This window comes from Dasypus novemcinctus, chromosome 25 (assembly GCF_030445035.2).
Source record: "Dasypus novemcinctus isolate mDasNov1 chromosome 25, mDasNov1.1.hap2, whole genome shotgun sequence".
Classification (NCBI taxonomy): Eukaryota; Metazoa; Chordata; class Mammalia; order Cingulata; family Dasypodidae; genus Dasypus; species Dasypus novemcinctus.
Window position 1 is genome coordinate 44,483,054 of NC_080697.1, and position 26,831 is coordinate 44,509,884.

At 38.0% G+C, this 26,831-nt stretch overlaps 1 protein-coding gene across 1 annotated transcript in view; it reads right to left on the reverse strand.

Moving 5' to 3' along the window:
* The window catches only part of TPO (thyroid peroxidase), a 103,738-nt gene extending 81,793 nt beyond the window's left edge, over positions 1-21,945 (reverse strand). Inside the window, exons 1-3 of the mRNA XM_058287842.2 lie at positions 21,875-21,945; positions 21,590-21,759; positions 7,852-7,984 (exon numbers count right to left, since the gene is read on the reverse strand). Coding sequence (XP_058143825.2) covers positions 7,852-7,984; positions 21,590-21,759; positions 21,875-21,945 — 374 coding nt within the window. The remainder of the gene's footprint in view (positions 1-7,851; positions 7,985-21,589; positions 21,760-21,874) is intronic.
* Between the last annotated feature and the right edge of the window lie 4,886 nt (positions 21,946-26,831).

Below are 26,831 nucleotides of genomic sequence, written 5' to 3' on the forward strand. Positions count from 1 at the left end.
CAATATAAGGTGTTACATTCATTTTCAAGGATTCCACCTGTTTTATTGGAAATCCAGAATCTCAATGACAGCAAGTTTACTTCTCTGTCACATGAAGGGAAAGGAAAGAAAGGACCCCCAGCATGTTTTCTCTCTCCAATTGTGCTTGTATTTTGCCTTACAATATCATTTTCAAGATGTCTTATACCCTTTCAACTGAAAACTCTATGTTAAGCTCAATCTTGTGTTTTCCATGAAACAACTACAAATAATTTCTCCGTTGAATTCAAAAGGAGGAAAGAAAGGTAAAGGAACCCTTACAATCACTTGCTGTGATCTCATTTGATCCTTACAGTGTGCCTGGAAAGTGGATGTGTTATTTCTCCATTACAACCAAGGGACTGGGGACGTGGATAAGATGAGAAGCAAGGGCCTAAAGTCATGAGGTTGGTGTGTTGCTGAAAAGGCTTTGAACCCTTGGCTACCTGGCCCTCTTCCAGGCTTGGGAAGTTGCTTTCACATCATGCGAGGGCAAAACCAGACGGTTAAGCCTTGCCTCTCTTGCATTTTCATACACAGTTTTTCAAGGCTGTAGAACAGCCCATGATTGGTCTGGTGATTCTTAGCTGCACTGTCTAAAGATACCACCTGCCAAATGATGGCCTTATGCTTCAGCCTATCTCTTCCCACCCACTAGTCCTCTGCGTTCAAAGAGGATGCCCATTACAAAATACTTTGCAGCACACAGAGCTTTGGCCCACATAAAGGACAGAATACTGGCTCGACTCCAGGCAGAGATTAATACCAAGACCTGCAGTTTCTCCTCCAAGTGTCTTTGTTAAAGCAGCCAGAGTGTAGCTGCTGGATGTTGTCAAGGAGCTGGTCATGATGGGGAAGGAATCCATGAAATACAAATTCTATGGAAAAGCACATTCACATAGTTATTAAAAATTCCTTATGCTTGACATTGAGAAAAAAAAGTTGGTAAAATTAAAATAATATTTTAAAATCAATTTGTCAGTTTTATATCTCGGTCAATTGGGGGAGGGGAAAAAAGTAAGAAACAAAAGTGAAAATAGGGGCTATGTGGAACTTTGAGAGAAATGGATGTGTAAGAGGTACAAATATGAAAAATAATTCACGTGGGGGAGGACAAAGTGCACAGCACCCTCTACATGAAAAAGAAACAGAGAAGTGGCCGCCAGGAGCTCACAAATGGCAGGAAGTTACCTGTGGCTACCTGAAAAGTGGCAGCATTTTGGGATCACTAGACGCATGTTCCTTTTGGAAGCATAGTGTTAATTTGATATCCTGCAGAAGGCAGCTCGAAGGATAATTTTGGCTAAAGGACTAGGAGACATGTCACTCCACTGGTTTATGAAATAATCTCCAATATCTGAAACGCTTTTAGGAATTATTTATATCCCACCCGCTGTCAAAAATAAAACTAACAAGCAAAAAATGAGGTAGCTAAAAACTTTCCACATGCAACCATGACTATAATTGCACACTTAGAGGCAGGTTGATGGTTATTCTTTACAGTGCCAAGCGCCTGGGGTGGGGGGCTGCTTAAAATAGTTCTCCAGAGAACAGTCTTATTTCAAGTCCAAACATGTATATATTAATACAAGTATCCTCAACAGCCTTTCCATCGCCAGGCTCTTCTCCACCTGTGGCCCTCTGTTCTCTACCACGCTGTACTCAGAGTCCCATCTATATTCAGATTTTCACAAATACACAGTCTTAGTAGACAGACAGCATCTGTGACTCTGCTTGGTCTATTTCTTCTGCTTGGAAATTCCATCTTTACTTCATCTACTTAGGAAATCCCTATACACTGTTTAAAACCTTTCTCAGGTCAAATTTTTTGTGAATCTCCTTTTCCTCCTTTGTGCTCTACTAAGCACATATTTTTTCTGTAGTACCTATAATTATGGTTTTGCAATTATTGGCTTTTATCTCCCCTGCCGTATTAAGTCTGCTCACTAGAATCATAGCTTTGTATCACCTCTTTATAGTCCAGTCCCTATTTTAGGGGCTGGCACAGAGCGGGTGCTGCGCTACTTTAGTTTGGCGTAACAAAAAGCTACATAGTGCCTCTCTCTCACTCTTCTCTCACTCTTTTTTTTTTTTTTTCCTGAGGTGCCAGGGCCATAGTGTGAACCCAGGACCTCATATGTGAGAAGCTGACACTAAACCACTGAGCCACATTGGCTCCCTAAGATGGTTTTTTCATTTGTTTGCTTGTTTGTTTGTTTTTTTTAGGAGGCACCAGGAACTGAACCCAGGACCTTCCGTGTGGGAAGCTAGCTCTCAACCGCTTGAGCCACATCCACTCCCCCACAGTGTCTCTTAATGGTGCTCTATTAGTGAGTCAGGGATGTCTTAGTTCTCTGCCCACTGTGTGATGCCCTCACCAATTGAATATCATCAAAAAGTTCTCACTTCCCCTGAGATTTTAGTCCTGCCTAACTTTATTCTAGAAACTGTCCTGGAGGAAGAAGAAGAAGAAGGGGAAGGGGAAGAAAAGAAGCAACTTCAGCATTTCCCAGTGTTTGTGTGGCATGTGTTTATGGAGGTGGACAAAGGGCAGGGGCAGGACTCAAACATAAGCTTATGAATTGTGAAAGGTCACACCATAACTTTGTTTATGTCTTCATCAATTCAGTAGTAGGCATTTGTTAAATCCTTCAAAAAGGAAAAGCATAATAAATTTTTACAAGAGAGAAAAAAAACTTTCACAGGGTTAGGAAATGGGAAAGTTGAGAATTTTGAGTTTGCATCTCAAGTCAATAAGTCATTTAGAGTTTGTCCACATTATCCAGGCTCAGGAAATCTATATTTACTCAGTCTGCTTAACCAAAATCTACTGATATGTGACATTTTTGGATGACATCAGGGAGCCACACAAAATCTCTGTTCTGGTCTAAATATCTAGGCATAAACTTTTTTAAAACTCTGAGTTCAGGGTAATATGTTTTTTTTCAGTTCAATCCACTTCAATGCATAGATTGAAGACAAATACATGATAAGTGGTCTATTTTAAGGATTGGATATTTAGAGTTTAGGACACTCTACCTATCCTTTGAAGAGTTCATAGTTTAAAAAAATAACTTATATGTTGAATGGTCTTATTAAATAAGCAATGATAGAGGTATATCCAAGCAATGGGGGAATGATTAACCTACTCTTAGGGTGGGAGAAAAATCATTGAAAGATTCAGAAAGAAGAAAGAAAGTCTTAGTGACATCTTAAAGAAAAACCTTAAGTTTGCCTGGCCAATAAATAGTGGTTCTAGACAAAAAGAACTGGGTACAGAGCTGTGCAGATGTACAAAGAACATTCATGTTTTCTATGAATGGGATAGAGAACACTTACTGACATCCAAAGTCTACTTATGGCAACATGAAATGGGCTAAATGCCACATTCTGGTACAACAGTGACGAAGGGGAGCTCTGGTAGCCCACTTTCCGAGGAGATGTTGTGGAAGAAGTGTCTGCCATCCCCCCAGCTTTCAGTGGTTCCTGCCCAGGAAGGAAGCAAGGCTTATTCAGTGAGATGGGGAGTGATGGGTATCTTCAGTGCCACTTCTCGGCTGGAAGAGATCTCTGTGCTCACTTAAGGTGTGAGGCACACAAGCCTTCACACAGGTGACTGCACAGCTTTGCAGACCCAAATCCCCCCTCGTATGAGGCCCAGGCCCAGGCTTGTGGTGAGGGAAGTGCAGCCCTCACATCCACCACCTGTTCCCCAGTGTAGCTTTACCCTTAACAACAACCAAAAACAACGATGTTTTGGTTTTATTGGATCCCTGTCTCTTTTGCTTAATAGATTTAGAAAAGGGCAAGATTAATTCCCTGCTTCACATGCTAATATGTGTGTGTGCAATATATATATATGAATATATGTATTTGAAATTGAAATGTAATTAAGAGTCAAGAAATAACCTCTCATACATATATAGTTATCTGATTAATGATATACATGTTGATGCAATTCAGTGGGTAAAGGATGGTCCTTTTGATAATTGGTGCTAGATAAATTCAATTCCATATACACATACACTATATATATAATTATATTTATGTATAATATATATATACACACACAGATTATATTACAGGGTTGTCATGACACAGTGGTTTATTGCTGTGATCTTTCAGACTCTAATTCAAAATATAATGTAATCATTTCAAAGATAAGCTATGATTAATTAAGACCAAAGAACCATAGAATCCAAACAAGGGGTTAAAAAGTTGGGTATTATTTAGAAATAATAATAACTAACATCTGAAGAATACTTATTGCTCACAAAATATTTCTGCTTCCATTATTGCACTTAAGCCTCATAAACACCCTGTAAGTAAATATTATTATCTTTGCCATTTGACAGATGAAAGAAATCAGTGATCAAAGAGGTGAACTGAATAGCTCAGTCTAACCAGCTGGTAACAGATGAAGTCTATATGAAACTAGAATCTTGTTTTATATTTCAAAATATAATGAATTCTCTTTTATGTATTATTGCCTATAGCTCAGATGTTTAGGACTTTCTCAGGAACATATATAGTAATTTTAATCATATATGTGTATATATAAAAATTGTTTATAAATTATACATAAACACATGCATAAATCAATATTTATCATATAATTAGTATTTGTATATTATATCATACAATTGATAATATTTTCAAATATATAAATTAATAAATAAGTAAAAACATGTATCGATATAGCCCACAGAGCAAACAGTGGCTTGTTTTTCCAAGATATTGCAAACAGGGCTCCAGAATTACCTGTTATTGAGGGCACACATGGTATTTCAGCAAGGACTACATCAGTTACCTGGAAGCCAAGTGGCCTGTATTTTTTTAGAATCCTTTTCCCCATCCCATCTCAAACAACGTGCTCTTGATTTTTAAATTAAATTACCGTACATTTCACTCTCAGTACTGCCTTTGCTGCATCCCATAAGTTTTAGTGTGTTGTATTTTCATTGCCATTCATCTCAAGATATTTCCTAATTTCACTTCTGATTTCCTCTTTATCTTATTGGTTGCTTAAGAGTATGTTGTTTAATTTCCACATATTTATGAATTTTTTAGTTCTCCCTCTATTGTTGATTTCTAGCTTCATGCTTTTGTGGTCAAAGAATACACATTGTGTGATACCAATATTTTTGAATTTGTTGAGACTTGTTTTGTGATCCAGCATATGATAGTTTCTGGAGAATGATCCATGTGCACTTGAGAAGAATGTATATGCTGTTTTCATTGGGTACGGTGTTCCATAAATGTCTGTTGGGTCTAGCTGGCTTAATGTATCATTCAAGTATTGCGCTTCCTTACTGAACCATCACTTTTTCCTTCAAATCTGTCAGTTATTTTCCTCATATATTTTGGGCTCTGTTTTTAGGTGTATATACATTTATAACTGTTACATTTTCTTATTGAATTGTCCCCTTTATTAGTATATAATGACCATCATTGTCCCTTATAAGAGTGTTTTGGCTTAAAATCTATTTATGCCTTATTAATATATCTTCCCCAGCCCTCTTTTGGTTACTACTGGCATGGTATATATTTCTTCAATACTTTCATCATCCATCTACTTTTATCTTTGACTTTAATAAGAGTCTCTTGTAGACAGCATATAGTTGGGTCAGCTTTTTTTTTAATCCATTCGGTCAATCTCTGCCTTTTTATCAGAGTTTAATCCATTTACATTGAAAGTCACTATTGATATTATAGGACTTTTTCTGCCATTTTTACTATTTAGCCTTTATAAGTTTTATATCTTTTTTTTCCCCTCACTTCTGTTAAAGCCTACTTTTATACTTATTTGCTTCTTCATACTGTACCACATTGAATGCCTTCTCATTTCTATCTGGATATATTTTTCATATATATATTTTTGTGGTTGCCATGAGGTTAAAATTTAACCCCGTCCCCCCATATATATAACAATCATATTTGGTTTGATAGCCACTTAATTTCAACAGCATGCACATATTCTTTCCCTATACTTCTCTGTCCCCCACCATTTTTTGTTCTTTTTACCACTTATGTCTTTGTATATCATATGACCTCAAACCTAAATTTATCATTACCTTTTATGCATTTGCATTTTAACATATGTAGGAAGTACATATGTAAGAGGTAGGGTTACATACCAAACAGTACAATACAATAATACTGGCATTTATCATTATCCAAATGTTTACATTTATCCAGGCCTTCATTTCTTTATGTTGCTTTGAACCACTATCTAGTGTCCTTTCCTTTAAGTCTGAAGAACTCCCTTTAGCATTGCTCGTAAGGCAGGCCTACTGGGATGATCCCTTTTAACCTTTGATTATCCAAGAATGTCTTAATCTCCCCCTCATTTCTGAAAGAGAACATCACAGAATATAAAAATTGGGGGCTGGCAGTTGTTTTCCTTCAGCATTTAAAGTTTTTCAACCCAATGTCTTTTTGCCACCATGGTTTCTAGTGAGACACAAGAAGTCAAGGTAATTGGGACTCTCTTGTATGTAATATGTTGCTTTTTTCTTGCAGCTTTCAGAATTCTCTTCTTGTCCTTTGCATATGATAGTATAATCAATATATTATGGGATGTATTTTCATGTTTATCTTGTTTCATGTCCTCTGAGCTTCTGTATTTACATATTCCTGTCTTTTGCTAAGTTCTCTGTCATTAATGCTTTTATATTCCTTTATCTCTTTTATATTTCCTTTATCGCTTTCTTCTTCTTCTGGTATTCCTATAGTGCATACATTGGTGTGCTTGATGGTGTCCCATAACTGACTAAGGCTATTTTCATTTATAATATTTCTTTTCTCTTTCTGCTTCTCAGCCTGAATCCTTTCACGTGTCCTGTCTTCAAGTTCACTGATTCTTCCTTCTGCCACCTCCTACCTGTTCTTGAAATCCTCCTCAGCATTTTTCTTTTCAGTTATTGTGGTCTTTGACTCCAGCAGTTCTGTTTGGTTCCTTTATAATATTTTGATCTCTTTACTTAGATTCTCATATTATTCATTATTTTTTTGTTTTTTGTATCCTTTAGTTCTTTTTCTTTACTTTTCTTTATCTCCTTGAGCATTTTTTGGATCTATCCTCTTTTAACAAATCAATTTTATCAATACATAATAATACAGTATAAATCCACCCTAAGTGTACAATCTGTGCTATCATCAGAAGACAGATTCTGTAAGGCCCATTGACCCTAGCAAAGAATTTAGATTTATTCTAGGTGCAATGAAAAGTCAATGGTAAGTGTTAAGAAGGAGCATGCCATAATCAAATTTGTGTTTTTAAAATATCACTTTGGCTACAATATGGAGTATGGGATGTAGAAAAATGAGTTTTAAATTATAATACCACTTAAGAGACAATCACTTTATTCCAACACCCTGGCCATTTTGACTTCAACTCAGATTGGTGATAGGAGGGAAGATGTAAAGAGATGTGGCGATATTTGGGACATATTTTGGAGGTAGAATAAATAATACTTACTTAGGTATTGAATATAAATGGGTAAGGGGTTTGGAGAAATCAAGGATGACTTTAAGTATTTGGTTTAAGCAATTAGGGGAATATGGAGCCATTTTCTGTGTTTACAAAGACAAGGATGATTTTTAAACACTTATTTGGAGAGGGAGTATTATTGGTGGGAATAAAATGTTCTGATTTGGCCAAGTTATGATTGAGATGCCTACCAGGGAGATGTCAAATAGTCAGTTTAAGGGGCTAGAGCTCAGAGGAGTGATAAGATGAACAAATCATCTAGAGGATCTCACTCATGATGGGTATCTAATTATGTTCAAATAAAACTTACATGAGAAGATAAAGAAAACCGAAAAAAATACCTGTTGTTGCAGGCTCCTGTGATAAGTCTGTATTTGTTTACTAGGCAATTATTTGGACATTTTGGAGGTAACATGTATGGCAGACATCCAGATATATTTGCAATTATGTTCAGTAGATCTTCTGATAAAACGTCTGAGAAAACAAATAAACCAGAAATGCTCTGTGACGTTTGAAGCTGTATATACCCTATGAAAATGTTAAGTTGAATCCATTCCTGCAGGTGTGAACCCTTTATAAATAGGACCTTTCATTGAGGTGTGGCCTACCTCAATCAGGATTGGTCTTAATCCTGTTACGGGAGCTCTTTATAAACGGAGTGAAATTCAGATAAAGAGAGAGAGAGAAAGCCACAGGAAGAAAGAAACTGAAATGCAATGGAACAAGGAAGAGAAGAGAGAAACTGGGAGATGCCACCATGTGCCTTGCCATGAGACAAACTAAGGATCAAGGTTCGCCAACAGCCAGCCCCAGAATGTCATTGTCTTCAGGGTGAAAGCATCATCTTGATGATGCCTAGATTTGGCCATTTCCTAAAAACAAATTCCTATTGCTAAGCATGATACTTGCTTGAACAGCCCAGGAAATCAAAACACACTCTTTGTAATAACCAATCTACCTAATAAAGTAAATTTTCTAATATTTCTCAAAAAGTTGCCTCAACATAAGAATTTGGAATCAGCTTGTCAAATCCAATTAATCGATAAATTTAATTATTTTCTAGAACAATTGAATGGACACATCCGTTTCCTTTATTACAGCCCACCAACCATGGTATAAGCTGAGTCATATAAAATTGTTACCTATGCAGGACAAAAATGGACAAAGCTGGCAATTCCAGGTGGTTCAACCTAATGCTATGAAGAGATATTTGGATACTTCTTTTAAAACGACTGTGGCACAAAAGCACATCTCCTCTCTGTTGTGTAGATTAAAACTTACTGAAACTCATTCATCAATTCAGTATGGGTGCCACTGTGTGCCTGTAATACTGTCTTACAAACCTGGAATGTAAGCCAGACTCCTTATTCTAACTGTATAATTGACTTGGAAACACATGCATAAGTGAAATAAACAATAAAGAGGCTATTTTCTTGCATGTATGTGTGTTTTCATTGTAATACATGGTAACTGTCTTACACTTACATGAAACTTTTTGGAGAAAAACTTCCTTTTCTCTTTAAATCAGTTGCACTCTCATTTAATTCCCTAGGGCTTCTTTACTGCTAGGGATGTGAGTTTTCAAAAATATGCATTTTAGCTTTGTGATCTCCCAGAAAAGCCACTCTAAGAGTGCTAAGCCTCCAGAAAGATAAGTAAACAAGTCAGGTCTTCTTAAGTTATCACTTATTCTCCATTGGCACATCTCCAGTGTGAACAGATGACTCGGCTTTCATTCATAACAATTGCACTGCTGAGGTATATGTATCTAGCAATGGCTCCAACTTTTCAGAGAATGGTGAATAAGTAGTATTTATTCTCCAAAAAAACTTCCTGGTTAACTTTGTAATAGTATTCAAAGTCCATCCACAAAGTCTTTAATGTTTCCTCCTTATTGATTTTGAGTTCCCTATTGTAAATCTTTCCAGATTAGAGCCTCAGAAAAACCACCTCTTTTACTTTTTCCCCAATTCTCTCACTATTTCTTTGTCATTCAACAAATCAAAGCAAGGGCTATTTTGTTGTGTACTAGTAGAAGTAATCATTCCCCAAGATGGTTTATATAAATCTTCAAAGATGATGCCTTAAAACTTTAATTAACCAGATACCAATGAAATAGAAATATTCACTAGAAAAAAAATTGGAAGAAATGCATTTCATTATTATATTCAAGAGAAACAAAAACAGCCTTTTAATAATTAATGTTCACTAAACAATCTAAATGGGAATGACTCTAAGGAAATGGTTAGATAAACTTTCAACTACAATTTGCATTCAGTTAATGAAGAACTATACATTACTTAAAATAATGAATACAAATCTTTATGACAGAAAAATGCTCACACATATGCTCAAGTAATTACCAGTTTTAAAAAATGGACCACAGCTAATTAAAAAAAAAACAATCTGAAGAAACTGCCCAGAAGGAGAGACACTAATATTTAATAATAGTTATTACCAGGAGATGAAGTGATAAGGGAGTATCTCAGGTTCTTTTACATTTATGTCATTCTAAATGTTCTAAATTGGCTATTTTTATAATGGAAATAATAGAAAACCTAAGTTAAGGTGTTCTCACATTTTACTTTATGCCCTGGACTAAAACACATCTGCCTGACCTCCCTAATTGCCTACACCACTGGCCTGGGAAATGAGAATTGAAATTCTAGAGTATGGATCAGAAGACCTACACTAACTTCTAACACCAGAGAAAGTTTCTTTTTGAATCTTCCCTTATTCTAGACAGGAAAATAGACCAAGAGGCTGTAGACGCATTTTTAGACTAGATGGTTTGAAACAAAAACTCTTTCAAATGAATCTTTGCTTGTCAGAAAGTCAATTAAACCTAACTACTCTCTAAGGTAATGAGCAATAAATTAATCTATAGATAATTAGGAGGAAGATCTAAAAGCCTAAGTAGCTCATGGTACAGCACTGAAAAAAATCTGTTCTTTAAAAGAAAATCTTGCTTTCTAGTTTCCAATCATAGAAGTTACAAAAAATATGCCTTACCTTTAAAATTATTATCATCTTAATGTCTTATATTATGTTCAAAATGTTGTGCTACCATTACACCCACCCATTGCCAAAACTTTTGCATCACCCCAAAGAGAAACTCGGTAGCACAACATTGTGAGTGTAATTAACATCAATTAAATGTATAGTTGCATATGGTTAAAAGGGGAGATTTTAGGTTGTATATATGTTATTAAAATCAAAATTAAAAAATATAGGACTGTACAATGCAAACAGTGCACCCTAATGTAAACCATATACTGTAGAAGAGGGGAAGATGGCTTCTGAGTAAGTACACAGTCGTCATCTCTCTTACGAAAGACCGGCTGGTGTGGGGACGGAGTCCTACCAGAGTGGGCTGTTGCAGGAACCTGCAGGGCAGGAGGTGTCTGGACATCAATCTGGCGAGACTGTAGCAGAATTGGTGCTTGATACTGAACTTGGAGGCCGTGGGAAGGTACATCCCATCCCCCTAGGGCTAAGAGCCGGGGCGTTCACTGAGAACTGCCGGTCGTGGGGTAAAGTTTCCAAGCCCCATGTTTCCCAAACATGTGAACCCCAAGCCTGTGTCCCCTGAAACATTTCCCACATTTCACAGACCTACATACCCCGAGTCCACATTCTCCCGGGGCTCTGTTTCCCAAGTCCAGCACTCTCGGAAATCTGGCATTTCCCTACCCCTCCGGTTTCAGAATAACTCTGGGGGTGGGAGAGTTTAGGTGGAAGATGCAGAGGAGCCAAGGAGTGCAGGTTCAATTTTCTGGTCCCCCCTTTTATTGAGTTTGGAGGAGTGTATCAGCTGACTTGGGGAGAGCCTAGGAAGAGAGGAGAGGTGAATTGCTGAGAAAGCCCAATATATGTAAATGCCCTGAGATAGGAAACTTGGTCTGGGAGAAGGTGGAGACAGAAAATTAACTAGCCGCCTTGTAGCACACTTAAGGGAGAGGGACAGTAGGATGTGATTTACAGCCTTCCAATAGCATATTTAGGGCTCCTAGCAAGGGGTGTGTGCTCTCTCAAGAAATTAAGAGTCATTATTTTCTCAGGTGAGTTGGTTCTCCAGGGACGCATTTGAATTTCCTACAGGAGCCCTCATGCAGCCTTCCTGCTGCCTTGGGAGAGAAGGAAGTGAGGAAAGGAGAAAGAGGGAAGATCAGACAGACTCCTAAGGAGTTTATTCAATTGCAAAGAGGATTCTTTGCCTGAGGCCTTGTCTGTTCTGTTTTGTTGGTTTGTTTTCTTGTTTTTCCTTCCTCCTTATTCCCCCCACTGTTCTTTTTCTTTTTTCTCCCTGCTCTTTTTCTTGCTCTGCTTTTTTCTTCTCTCTTTTTCATTTTTTTATTTTTTCTTTTTTTTATATTAGTGATGCAACATTTCTTATTTGCTATGCTTCCTTATCCTCAATTTTCTCTTTTCTGTATGTACTGATTTTGACTACCAATGCTATCCCTTTCCTTTACTTCATTCTCTTCTCCATCCTTTATTGTTTCTCTTACATTCCACCTCTCTCTGTTTAGCCCCCAATATTTCTGACTTCTTATCTCTAATATCTCTAATCTGTTATCTATCATTTATTCACTCTTTTTTAAAAAATTTCTCTCCCCTTCTCCTCCCCCCCAGTTGTCTGCTCTCTATGTCCATTTGCTGTGTGTTCTTCTGTGACCACTTCTATCCTTATCAGCGGCACTAGGAATCTGTTTCTTTTTGTTGCATCATCTTGCTGTGTCAGGTCTCCATGTGTGTGGCACCATTCTTGGGCTGGCTGCATTTTCTTTCTCACTGGGTGGCTCTCTTTATAGGGTGCACTCCTTGTGCATGGGGCTCCCCTATGATGGGGACACCCCTGCATGGCACAGCACTCCTTGCACGCATCAGCACTGTGCATGGGCCAGCTCCACATAGGTCAAGGACGCCCAGGGTTTGAACCACAGAACTCCCATGTGGTAGACGGATGCCCTATCCATTGGGCCATGTCTGCTTCCCTATTGACTCTTTATATTATTGTCCTCTCTTTTCTTTTTCCCTCTCTCCTGACCACACTGACATTTTAATTCATAGTATATTCCTCCCCATATTCAGTTTACTATCTCATTATAGGTACTCCACTTTTTTTACAGTTATAACTATACACAGCTTACATGAGTTCTATATCCATTCTCTTAGATCTCACATGGTGCTTCTGCTAATATTCACTATCAATACTACTATTATATTTTTCTTTTCTTACCCCTTTTGCTTTCTCTGGACCTAATATTTTCCTTCAAGGGAACTTAGCCAACAACAAGGAAATAGAATAAAAAGAAAAAAGTGACAAAGAGAAGACTTAACACACACACATGAAAAACAACTAATTAAACCCAAAGACTAGATGAAGAAGATAATCAACAGAATAAACCCAACAAGATAAAATGATGACCAGACAGCAACAAAATACTACAGACCATACCAATAATCAGGAAAACATGGCCTAATCCAATGAAGAAGCTAAAAAGCAGGAAGAGAAATGGAACATTGAACAAGTAATTAAAGCTCTCAAAACATGTATCATGGACCAATTCAAAGAAGTGAAGGAAGAGATTAAGCATATTAAGAAAACACTTGGAGAGCAAACAGAAGAAATTGTGATCATGCACAAAAAGATCACAGAGATGATGGGGATCAATAGCACAATCCAAGAAATCAAAAATACACTATCAGCAAATAATAGCAGATTTGAAGAGGCAGAGGAAAGAATTAGTGATGTGGAAGACAGTACATCTGAAATCAAATGGATAGTAGAATTAATCGATAAAAAGATAGAAAAAAATCCAGCAGGGACTTAGGGACCTGAATGACAACACAAAATGCACAAACATATGCATTATAGGCATCCCAGAAGGAGAAGAGAAGGGAAAGGGGACAGAAGGGGTGTTGGAGGAAATAATGGTTGAAAATTTCCCAAACCTATTGAGGGAGATGGATGTACATGTCCAGGAAGCACAACACACCCCAAACAGCATAAATCCCAACTGGCCTACCCTAAGACATATACTTGTAAAATTAACCAATGCACAAGACAAAGAGAAAATACTAAAAGCAGCAAGAGAAAAGAGAACCATCACATACAAGGGAGACTCCATAAGATTAAGTGCTGATCTCTCATCTGAAACCATGGAGGCAAGAAGACAGTGGTATGACATAGTCAAGGTACTAACAGAAAAGACCTTCCAACCAAGAATATGCTATCCAACAAAGCTAGCATTAAAAAATGATGGAGAGTTCAAAATATTCACAGATAAACAGAAACTAAGAGAGTATGCCAACAAGAAACCTGCCTGTCAAGGAATACTAAAGGGAGTTCTGCAGGAGGAAAGAAAAAAAAGAGAGACAGAGTAGGAAGGGAGCGTAAGAACAACTAAAACTATAAAAAGAGGGGAAAAAATCAAGCATCATAAGACAAACACAAATCAAAAAAAAATATGGCTAATATAAGTAATTCCTTGAAAGTAATAACACTAAATGTTAATGGATTAAACTCATCTGTTAAGAAACACAGATTGGAAGACTGGATGAGAAAATATGACCCATCTATATGTTGTCTACAAGAAATTCATCTTAAACCCAGGGATTTAAGAAGATTAAAAGTGAATGACTGGAAAACAATCTTACAGGCAAACAATAACCAAAAAAGGGCAGGAGTCGCTATATTAATATCAGACAAAATAGATTTTAAATGCAAAACTCTTGTGAGAGACAAAGATGGACACTACATATTAGTAAAAGGGATAATCTTTCAAGAAGAAAGAACAATCATAAACATTTATGACCCTAACAAGGGCCCCTCCAAATATGTGAGGCAAACACTGGAGAAACTAAGTGAAGGAATAGATGCCTCTACAATTATAGTGGGGGACTTTAACACACCACTATCACCATTGGACAGAACATCTCAAAAGAAAATCAATAAAGAAACAAAGACTTTGAACAATATTTTAGAAGATCTAGACCTAATAGATATATACTGAACATTACACCCAAATACAGCACGGTATACATTTTTCTCAAGTGCTCATGGATCATTCTCCAAGATAGACCACATGCTAGGCCACAAAAAAAGTCTCAATGAATTCAGAAAGATCAAAATCATACAAAATAATTTATCTGACCACAGTGAAGTGAAGCTGGAAATCTGCAAGGGCCAGAGGTCCAGATTAGGCACCAAGATATGGAAGTTAAACAACACACTCTTAGAAAAAAATGGGTCAAGGAGGAAATCTCAACACAAATCAATAACTACCTTGAAATTAGTGAAAACGATAACACAACATATCAGATCTTATGGATGCAGCAAAAGCTGTACTGAGAAGGAAATTCATAGCCATAAAATTCATGCATCAAAAAAGAAGAAAAAGCTAAAATTGAAGAAATAACTGAACAATTGGAGGAATTAGTAAAAAAAAAAAACAAACTAACCCCAAAGAAAGAAGAAAGAAAGAAATAACAAAGATCAGAGCAGAACTAAATGAAATAGAAAATAGGAAAGCACTAAAAAAATAAACAAAACAAAAAGCTGGCTCTTTGAGAAGATCAATAAAATTGACAAAACTTTAGCTAGACTAACAAAGAAAAAAAAGAGAGAAGATGCAAATACACAAAATAAGAAATGAGAAAGGTGATATCACCACTGACCCCACTGAAATAAATACTATCATAAGAGGATAATTTGAAAAACTGTATTCCAACAAGAAAGACAATTTAGAGGAAATGGACAAATTCCTAGAAACACATAAGCAACCTACATTGACAAAAGAAGAAATCGATGATCTCAACAAACCAATCAGAAGTAAAGAGATAGAATCAGTCATTAAAAACCTTCCAACTAAGAAGAACCCTGGGCCAGATGGCTTCACAGGTGAATTCTACCAAACATTCTGGAAAGAAATAACACCAATTTTGCTTAAACTCTTCCAAAAAATTGAAATAGTAGGAACATTACCTAATTCATTTTGTGATGCCAGCATTACCCTAGTACCAAAGCCATAGAAAGACACCACAAGAAAGGAAAATTACAGACTAATCTCTCTAATGAACCTAGATGTGAAAATTCTCAACAAAATACTTGCTAATCGTATTCAACAACACATTAAACAAATTATACACCATGACCAAGTGGGCTTCATTCCTGGTATGCAAGGATGGTTCAACATAAGAAAATGAATTAATGTAATACACCATATAAACAGATCAAAAGAAAAAAATCACATGATCATATCTATAGATGCAGAAAAAGCATTTTACAAAATACAGCACACTTTCTTGATAAAAACACTGCAAAACATAGGAATAGAAGGAAATTTTCTGAACATGATAAAAGGGTATATTTGAAAAACCCACAGCTAACATCATTTACAATGGTGAAATCCTAAAAAATCTTTCCCTCTAAGATCAGGAACAAGACAAGGATGCCCACTATCACCCCTTTTATTTAACATTGTATTAGAAGTACTTCCTTGAGCACTGAGGCAAGACCCAGATATAAAAGGAATCCAAATAGGAAAGGAAGAAGTCAAAATTTCACTATTTGCAGATGACACAATCCTATACATAGAAAACCCTGAGAAGTCTACAACAAAGCTTTTAGAACTTATAAATGAGTTCAGTAAAGTAGCAGGGTATAAGATCAATGCACAAAAATTCAGTAGCATTTCTGTACACTGATGATGAGCAATCTGAGGAGGAAATCAAGAAACAAATATCATGTACAATAGTAAATTAAAAAATTAAATACCTAGGAATAAATATAACCAAAGATGTAAAAGACTTATACACAGAAAACTACACAACACTGTTCAAGGAAATCAAAGAAGACCTAAACAAATGGAAGAATATTCCCTGTTCATGGATAGAAAGACTAACTATTATTAAGATGTTTATCCTACCAAAGCTGATCTACAGATTCAATGCAATCCCAATAAAAATCAACACAACATTCTTTAATGTATTAAAAAAACTAACTATGAAATTTATTTGGAAAGGAAAGAGGCCCTGAATAGCCAAAGATATATTGAAAAAGAAAAATGAAACTGGAGGAATCATACCACCTGACTTCAAAACATACTACATAGCTACAGTAGTGAAAACGGAATGGTATTGGCACAAGGATAGACACACTGACAAATGGAACTGAATTGAGAGTTCTGATATAGATCCTAATATATACAGGTATCTGATATTTGACAAAGCCACCAAGCCAACTCAACTGGGAGAGAATGACCTCTTCAACAAATGGTGTCTAGAGAATTGGATATCCATATGCAAAAGAAGGAAAGAGGATTACCATCTCATACCTTATACAAAAGTCAACTCAAGATGGATCAAAGACCTAAGTGTAAGAGCAAAGACCATAAAGACCTTGGAAAACAATGTAGAGAAGCATCTACAGGACCTTGTAATAGGAAATGTCTTCATGAATTTCACACCCAAAGCACGAGCAGAAAAAGAACAAATAGATAAATGGGACTTCCTCAAAATTAAAGCCTTTTGCACCTCAAAGGAGTTTGTCATGAAAATGAAAAGAGAGTCTACACAATGGTAGAAAATATTTGGTAAACATATATCTGATAGGAGACTTATATCCTGCATATTTAAAGAACTTCTATATCTTGAAAATAAGAAGACAAACAACCCCTTTTAAAAATGGGAAAAAGATTTGAACAGACGCTTTTCCAAAGAAGAAATACAAATGGCTAAAAAGCACATGAAAAAATGTTCAAAATCCCTAGCTATTAAGGAAATGAAAATCAAAACTACAATGAGATACCATTTTACTCCCATAAGACTGGCAGCTATCAAAAAATTAGAAGACCGCAAGTGCTGGAGAGGATGTGGAGGAATGGAAACACTCATCCACTGCTGGTTGGAATGCAGAAGGATCCAACCATTTTGGAGGACTGTTTGGCAGTTTCTCAAAAAGTTAGCTATAGATTTGCCATATGACCCGGCAATTCCTTTGCTGGAAATATACCCAGAAGATCTGAAAATAAGGACAAAATGGAATGTATAAGCTATAAGAGGAATACAGTACAAACCCATGTGATAACGGATGAATCTTGAGGACCTTACGTTGAGTGAAGCAAGCCAGGCATTGAAGGACAAATACTACATGACCTCTCTGATATGAAACAAGCAAACTGAGCTGTCTCGGAGAGCAAAAGAATGGAAGATAGGCTTAAAGGAATCTGAGAAGGGGGGGTAGAGGTAGGTTGCAAGCTGACACCTACGTGGGTGAAGTCTTTGATAAGCTGGAGGTAAGTATTTGTACAGGGAAGGGATAAGACGGGGGAATAGGAATACCTTTGGGTAGGGTTTTGTGGGCTTGAGGGGGGCTACGGTTGGGAGGATAGGTCAGATGACCCAAGGAATTGCGGGGAGTGCTAGGGGGAGCCATTAAATATGGGAGAATGTCAGGTATATGGTTGAACTATACTGTTGAGAAAACTCTTTAGAAAATATAATAAGGAAGGATCATGTATTTAAGGTGCTTAAGGGGGGCATCTGTTACAGGGGCAAGCTTCTAGGGAGTATGTGAGTGTTCATTTTGTCATAGTGTGCTATATCATTGGGTGGAGACCCATACAGTGAGTGTGAAGGTGTACCCACATCCTGGGGAGACCTGATGTTCCCAAAGAGAGGGAATTGTGTCTCTTGAGAGGATCGCTGGCTCCCAATTAGATAGGGCAGTCTAGTATGTCAAGCCCTCACATTGTTGCAGTATCTGTAAATCTGGTTCCTCAGGTAGAGAAGATTGAGTGTCATGGTGTGCCCTGAGGGAAGGGGGAGAGAGGTATAGCATGGATGAAAGCAGGCAACTGGGGGGAAATGGAAGTGATCCACAAGATCATGCAATGATGGACATGTCAACTTACATCTAAAGTATATAAAAGTCTATAAACTAAAATGTAAACTATAATGTAAAACATAAGGAAATTAGAAAGTAAGAAATTTGTAAAGTCTAAAATATAAACAATAATGTAAACCAAAATGGAACCATGTTTGATAGCTATGTTTCAAAATTTGTACATCAGCTGCAGCAAATATAATATGAACATGTAATGAGATCACTGCTGGGGAAAGGTGAAAAGGGTTTGATGTTGAATATCTGGGAGTCTCCTATATTGTGTATGTGAATTACTGTGATCTAAAACTTTTTGAAGACAAAATTAAAAATTAGAAAATAAAAAAAAAAGAAAGGATGTAGACACTGAGGAAGAAATGAAGGTGCCTTGCCACTGTACATACAGGGCAATACCTATTACAGTGACAAAAGTCAAAACGTTAGAAACAAAGCTTTATCATATTTTTCACTTTATTAATATACCAATTTATTTTTACTTTATTTTACTATTTCTAAATTACTATGTATTCTATTTCTAAACTTTAAACCCCTCACTGTATTTCAATTTCCTATTAATTGAATTTGGCAATGTATTAGGATTCATTGTTGAAGAAGTTTTGGACCACAGAGAGGTTCAACAATGGCAGGGGAAGAACTCTGGTGTGGGGTGTTATTGATTGGGGGCACATAGGTCGGGGGGAGTTCTCCAGGGCATGTATATAGGGACAATAAATATGTTAGGATAAATGTTGGTATTTTTATAGTAGTTACTGTTACAAAAGTCAACTGAGGGAGTGCTGAGTTCCCCTCCAGAGGAGCTCTGACACATTCCTTAATGGAACAACAATAATCCCCCAAGTGCAATGGCAAAGATCAACAAGGAAGGATGGTCCAATAATGAGCCCTTGATACTGATGACTATGCTTAGGAGCCTGTGCGCCTGAAATATGAACTAAGTCTAGAGCTGTAGGGTGCCTAAGAGTTACCTCCTGAGAGCCTCCATGTTGCACAAATGTGGCCACTCTTAAGCCAAACTCAGTATGTAAATGCATTACCTTCCCCCCAACATGGGACATGACTCCTGGGGATGAGCCTCCCTGGCACCAAGGGATTACTACCAATCACTAACTGGAGAAGCAACTAGAAAGAGACCTCAAATAAAAGGGTCAACTCAGACCAGCAAAATATCTCAGCCTACATGTTGGATGAAGTGTTAAAAACTACTCTTTGACCTTGAATACAAGGGGGAAATGGCAAAGACAAATGAGTTGATATGGCTAAGAGTCTTCTAAAAAGAGTCAGGAGGTCATCAGAGGGGTCGTGCTTACACACACCTCAGCAGGACCCCAGAAAAAGCCAAAGTAGATACAACTCTAGGTACTGGTTCTCCTGAAGGCTATGGAGATCCACAGGGTATATAGTCATGGCACATGGACTTGGAGCTCTGTGCCATGTCAGAGGGCCCTACTTTGGAATTTGTGTTCCTGAGTGTGATGGAGTTGGACTTAAATGTGACTTTTTTACACATGCCTCTTTTGTCACTTTTACGGAACCTGTGGTTGTCACTAGGGATGGTCCATACTCAGGAGACTTGAATCTCTAGACTGCCCACGTGCCAGCTGGGCCCTGAGCTTAAGCAGAGTGGTGACTCCTACTCTCAGGTTCGTTCTCAGCTAACAGGGAGGTGAAGATGGTCAACCACCACACCAGGGAATCAAGAGTGCATACAACTGTAAACAGAGGAATTGCATCCATCATCCATGTGGAATCTAAGCCCCCTCTTTATTTAGAGGTGGAGAGGATATCACTATCCCAGGGCCCACAGAATGGAGGAATAAAATATGGACTAGAGTAGACTTACTGATATTCTACTATAAAACTATTGTGATGAGTAAAAGAAGAAATTTTAGCATCGCGGTGGAGAAAGTGGTCACAGTAGTTGCTGAGGGCAAGGAGAGGGTAGAAGAGATGTGATGTGGGAGCTTTTTTGGGATTTTGAGTTGTCCTTAATGATATTGCAGGGTCAGTTGCTGGACTTTATATATTCTGCCATAACCCACTGAATGTACTTGGGGAGAGTGTGAACTACAGGGTAAACTATTATCTGTGTAGTGCAGCAGTGTCCCAAAATGTGTTCACTGAGTGTGATGAGTATGCCACAATGATGAGGGAGATTGTTGGTGTGGGGGGAGTGGGTTAGGAGGGTGGGGAGTATATGGGAACCTCTTATATTTTTCAGTGTATCATTTTTTGTGTGTTATGTATATCTCTTCAAAAAAATACAATTTATAGTAATAAAGTGATGATGGGTGGGGAGTGGGTTATACGGGAGCCTCATGTTTTTTTTTTTAATGTAATATTCCTTGTTATCTATTAATTTTAATTAAATAATATATATATAAGTAAAAAACCATATGCTATGTTAATAGTGCCATTATAATAATATTTTTTCATCAATTGTAGTAAATGTACCACATTTATGCATGGTGGAAATAATAGGGCAGTTATATGGGAACTATATAACTATATTGTTTTACATGCTTTTTCCATAAACCTGTACTTCTCTAATAAAAAATAAATGCAGTGAAAAATTTAAGATTCCTAGAGTAGTTTAGATGTAACGCAACTTTCTCCTCACTTTTATTTTGGTCTGCCAGTGGTCATCTGAGTGAGCAGGACCAGTGTGATTCCCAGTTTAGGGGTAGGGAAATTGGTTCTTAAAGGGCTGAGTAACTCTACCAAGTCACTGGCTTCTTCTCACAATAATATGCTGCCTATCATGTAAATATGTTTCCTCAAAGAACTTAAATCAATGAGCATCTCAAATTTTATAGGGAAACGATGGAAATTTTCCAAAATTATTTCATATCATGTCATATAGCTTACTGAGTTACTTCTCCAAATTTGCTTCGAATAGCAGAGAAGCCTTTCTTTCCCAGACTAACAAAAAGAAATACTGTGCCTGTTTGGTAAGTATTTCTGAAGAACTGCCGCCTTTGTGCTCTGAATGAGCATGAACTCCACTCCCGCCTGGTGTCAAGAAAGAAAGCATGCCCTGTGCAACCCCACCCCTCACCTCTGAGCAAAGTCAGTCTTTTGTTGGAAGGTGGCATGATAGCTCAGATAGCTCTGCTCTCTGGGAGCTGTCACTCCCCAGGGTGGGGAGAGGGGCACACAAGAGGTCTGCTTACCAGTGGGATGCTGCAATTGTTTAAGTTTCAGGTCAACTTTTCTTTTCATCACTTGTACTGAAGTTTCCATTATCTCTGCTGCTCGGGAAATAGCTCGGCTTGTTGGTTCAGGAAGTTTGGAAAAAGACAGAAGCTGAGTTGGAGAATTTATTTCCCTTCTCTTCAGATTTCTATGGGGGAAAAAAAGGAAAACGTGGACTAGACTATTTCTTTATGGCTGTTTTGTTGCACGGTTTTGATAACTAAACAGATTAATTAAATTAATTATTGAATTATAACATGTACCGGATAATATCAGACAGTATGCCAGGCACCTGGGGGTACACGAAGATAAAATAGACACAGAGCCTGTCCATGAGGAGCTTGTGATTTAATAAAAAGAATGAGACATGAATACAAACAATGGACTGATATTGAAAGGTGAAAATGACCAGAATTTGTTTCTGAAACTTTCATATCCATAGTCATCTGAATCTAACAATTTTGTAATATAGGTATATTCTCATAAAAATCCCACTTCAACTTTTATTTATTTTCCAGTCAACAAAAATGGAATTTCATTGTTCTTCTGTTTGAACCTATAATTAGCCCTAGATTTGGTAGGTGTATGTCCAAGAGACTTAAATCCTTGGGCTTTCCATGTACCAGATGAGACCAGTTCATTGGTCTCACCCAGGACAACTAACAAGGAGGTGAGGATGGACAGCCACCACACCAAGGAACCGAGAAAGTCTACAACTGCAAGCAAGAGATTCCCATCCATTGACCCTATGGGATTGAAGCCCCCTCTCAATTAGAAGCGGAGTGGGCAGCACCATTCCAGAATCATCAGGATTGGTAAATGAACGATGGCTAAAGTAGGCTTACTGGTATTCTACTATAGACTTATTGTGATTCTAGTAATGGAAGACTTAACAGTGGACACTGAAGGTTCTGAGGGCAGCAAGAGGGAAAATAGGTATAATACAGGGACGTTTTCAGGACTTGGGAATTGTCCTGAATGACATTGCAATGACAGATGCAGGCCATTATATATCTTGTTGTATTTACAAAATTGGGTGGGAGAGAGTGTAATCTACAATGTGAACTGTAATCCATGCTTAGGTGCAGTGCTCCAAAATGTGTTCATCAATTGCAGTGAATGTATCACACTAATGAAGGATGTTGTTAAGGCGGGAAAGTGTGGGATATGAGGGGAGTGGGGCATGTGGGAGTCCCCTATATTTTTTAGGTAACATTTATGTAATCTAAGCACCGTTCAGAAGATAAAAATAAAAATAAAATAGAACTTCAGGGGAGTGGATGTGGCTGAAGTAGTTGAGTGCGTGCTTCCCACATGGGAGGTCTCGGCTTCAGTCCCCAGTGCCTCCTAAAAACAAAACAAAACAAAACAAAACAAAAAACATACAACAAGCAAACAAATGGGGCAAAAAAGCTCACGGGAGCCAGTGTGGCTCAGTGGTTTAGCTCCAGCTTCCCAAGAGTTCCCAGTTCAATCCTTGGCCCCAGTACCTCAAACAAAACAAAACAAAACGAACAGACTTGCCCCAGTCACACGGTCAACAAATGCTGTGGTTGTGCCTTAACTCTATAATCTATATTCTTTCCATTACAATTCAGAGAATCAATGAACCACAGGAACAAAATATGGCAACAAAGCTGTTTATGGTTATGACATCTTAGATAGACTGAAAATGAAAAATCAGCAACACACCAAAATACCTAATAGAAAGTGTAACCTTGTGAAGCCCTGTCACTAAAGTCTCTATTCCCTTGCTGGTGTTTGCCTGTTTGTACACCTGGCCTTTCAGAGTTCCACCAGCTCCAATCCAGGGGTCTTTTCAAAGTTGACCACTAGCATTTCAGGGCCCAGGGGTATCTGAGGAGTATGAGAGACACGGCACCTGCAGTGATGCTATGCATCACCATGCAAGTGGCCCATGCCCACTGTATTAGCAGAGCTCCAGAAGAATGGAATTTACTAAGTCCCTAGAAGACCCTTCTCTTTGGTCCACTGTTTTTGCAAGAACAGCTGGAGTAGACCAAAGTTGGGAGGATGAGTTGGCCACCTTTGGAAAGAAACTTTGGCACAGTCCAGGCACTAGACTGAGGGGTAGAATACTAGAACTGCCTCTGTTCCAGGCACTTGCCACCACTCCACTGCCCTGGCTGTTTCACCAACAGAACTGAGGGCTCCTAAAAGTGAGAGGGACAGGCCTGCAGAGGCCAAAGAAACCATGAGCTAAGGAAGGCTGGCAGCCTCTAGAAGCTGGAAAAGACAAGGAAATAAATTGTCCCCGAGGATCTCCAGAAGGAATACCACACCTTAATTTTAGCCCACTGAGACCAGCGCTGGATTTCTAATCTACAGGTCTATAAAATAACAAATCTGCTTTTTTTAAAGCCACTCAATTTGTGGTAATTTGTTACAGCAGCCATAGAAAACTCACATACCCAATTGCCACAGAGAGACACCAAGTAGGGCAGTTGATGTCTGTACATGCAGGGAGCTAAGTTACAGAAGCAGATATACATGTGGCAAGGGCCTGGAAGAATTCAGGAGCTGACGGGAAAATCCCCTTACTGCTGTCCAGTAGAGTTGTGGCTCAGAATGGGCCCAGAATCACAGCAGGATAACTTGGGGGAAAAACAATCTAATTTTTCTTTTCATTTTTTCTGCTAGCCATAATGAAATGGATTATTTATCTTTTTCATTTTTAATAATAGCTAAAAAATATATAGGATTTTCTGAATAAAAATGATGTGTCAAATGCTATCTCAAGCACTTATTTATATTACTTCATATCTTTAGTCACTACTCTTAAAACCCTAATGAGGTAAATTCTATAATTATTCCTTTTTCATAGATGAGGAAATCAATTAATTGGGCTTAAGCAGCTTTCACAAAGTTGAGAGAAAATGAGCGACAGAAGCAATATTAGGATATAGAATTATATGTATGTAATGTATATATATATATCTATCTAGATCATATATAGATATAGTATGACTTAAAAAAGTTATATTTGAAAACTTCCAAAAGGTTAAAAAATAGTATGAAATCAAGAGATTTGAGGGTATTTACACTACTTATAAACAAACTTATTTCCATGGATGCTAGAAGAAGACGCGAGACTCTTGTCTCAGAGACAAAGGATTTTATTACTCACAGCAATAGCAGTAGCCAGGATATAAGCATTTGTATAGGTCCTTTAAGACTCACTGTGGAGGACAGAATAATGGCTCCACAAAAATGTCTATACCTTAATCCTCAGGACCTGTGGCTACGTTAGGTTACATGGCAAAAGGGATTTAAGTTTACAGATGGAAGTAAGTTTACTAATCAGCTCACCTTAAAATGGGAAGGCTATCCTGAATTATCCTGATGGGCCCAATGCAACCACAAGCATCTTTAACTGGAAGAGGAAAGCAGAAGAGTAGATGTGGCTATGGGAGAGTGGCTAGGGAGACGCCAAACCCTGCAGGTTTCGAGGAAGGAGGAAGGGGCTATGAGCTAAGGAAGGCAAGGAAATAAATTTTCCCCGAGGATCTCCAGAAGGAATACCACACCTTAATTTTAGCCCACTGAGATCAGCGCTGGATGTCTAATCTACAGGCCTATAAAATAACAAATCTGCTTTTTTTAAAGCCACTCAATTTGTGGTAATTTGTTACAGCAGCCATAGAAAACTCACACACCCAATTGCCACAGAGAGACACCAAGTAGGGCAGTTGATGTCTGTACATGCAGGGAGTTAAGTTACAGAAGCGGAATTCTGAGCTGAGGAAACTGGAATCATTTATACTAGACACTAAGCCTGACTAACCTTTATTCTAAAATGAGACATTAGCCATGATACATCAGACAATACACAAAACTTTTTATCTTCTGTGGAGGGAGATACTCCATCTTTTTCAGCTATTTGCTACACACACATTCTTGAAAAATAGTCTGTAACAAAGGCAGTCAGTGCCTCTGCTCTCAAGATATGATGTATTTAAAAACAAGTAAACAGGGAAGCAGACTTGATCCAGTGGTTAGGGCGTCCGTCTACCACATGGGAGGTCCACAGTTCAAACCCCGGGCCTCCTTGGCCCATGTGGAGCTGGCCCATGCGCAGTGCTGATGCACGCAAGGAGTGCCCTGCCACGCAGGGGTGTCCCCCGCATAGGGGAGCCCCACATGCAAGGAGTGTGCCCCGTAAGGAGAGCCACCCAGTGCAAAAGAAAGTGCAGCCTGCGCAGGAATGGCACTGCACACACGGAGAGCTGACGCAACAAGATGACGCAACAACAAAAAAAAGAAACACAGATTCCCGTGCTGCTGACAACGACAGAAGCAGACAAAGAAGAAGACGCAGCAAACAGACACAGAGAACAGACAACCGGGGTGGGGGGGGAAGGGAAGATAAATAAATAAAATAAAATAAAAAACAAAAACAACAAAAAACAAGTAAACAAAACCCTACAGTGGCAAACCCATTGTAGGCTGGCCAGAGTTCTCAATTTCCCAAGTCTTGGCTCGGAGCTTTTATTTCACAACAGGAAAACCTGATTTAAATGGGGACAGCCTGATTATCAAGGTTTCAAGCATTTTCATTCTTGGTGTTACTAATATCAGCTTTACATCTCTTACTATTTTTAGCAAGTATCCCTCTGTTTCAACATTAACAATTGAAACAAAGCCCAAATGCTTAAACACAAACATTGTGGGAGTAAGAGGTCAATTCCCCTATCTGTGAACAGGCTGGGTCTCATGTATGTGAAATTGAAAAGACACATCTCAGCACTGGAAGTACCCTCAAGGAAATACCTGTTATAGCTCTGAGCTTGTCAAAAGGATCTTACGTAATCTGATGATGTACTTTTTCATTAAATTTTTCAATGACCATTTTCACATCCACTATTCTCTCCTAATAGTAATTTTGAAGCTATGTTTTTCTATTGGGTGTGCCGATATGGGTATGTGTATGTTTGCACATGTACATTGTATGTATATGTGTGTGTACTTGTTCCCTGGGCTTCCCATATCTGCTTCAGTTAAAGCAGCTCCAAGTTCACAATCTCACGTGTTCCAACTTGGATTTTGTTTGAAGGAAAGAACCCTGAAAAACAGTCGTGTATGATATCCCTTGAAGAAAATGTTATCAGACTGATGAAAGTTTGAATCTCATTATTGCCCTCCATCCATCTATTAAATTAAGATAGTACTTACCTCACAAGTTTGTTGAATGATTAAATG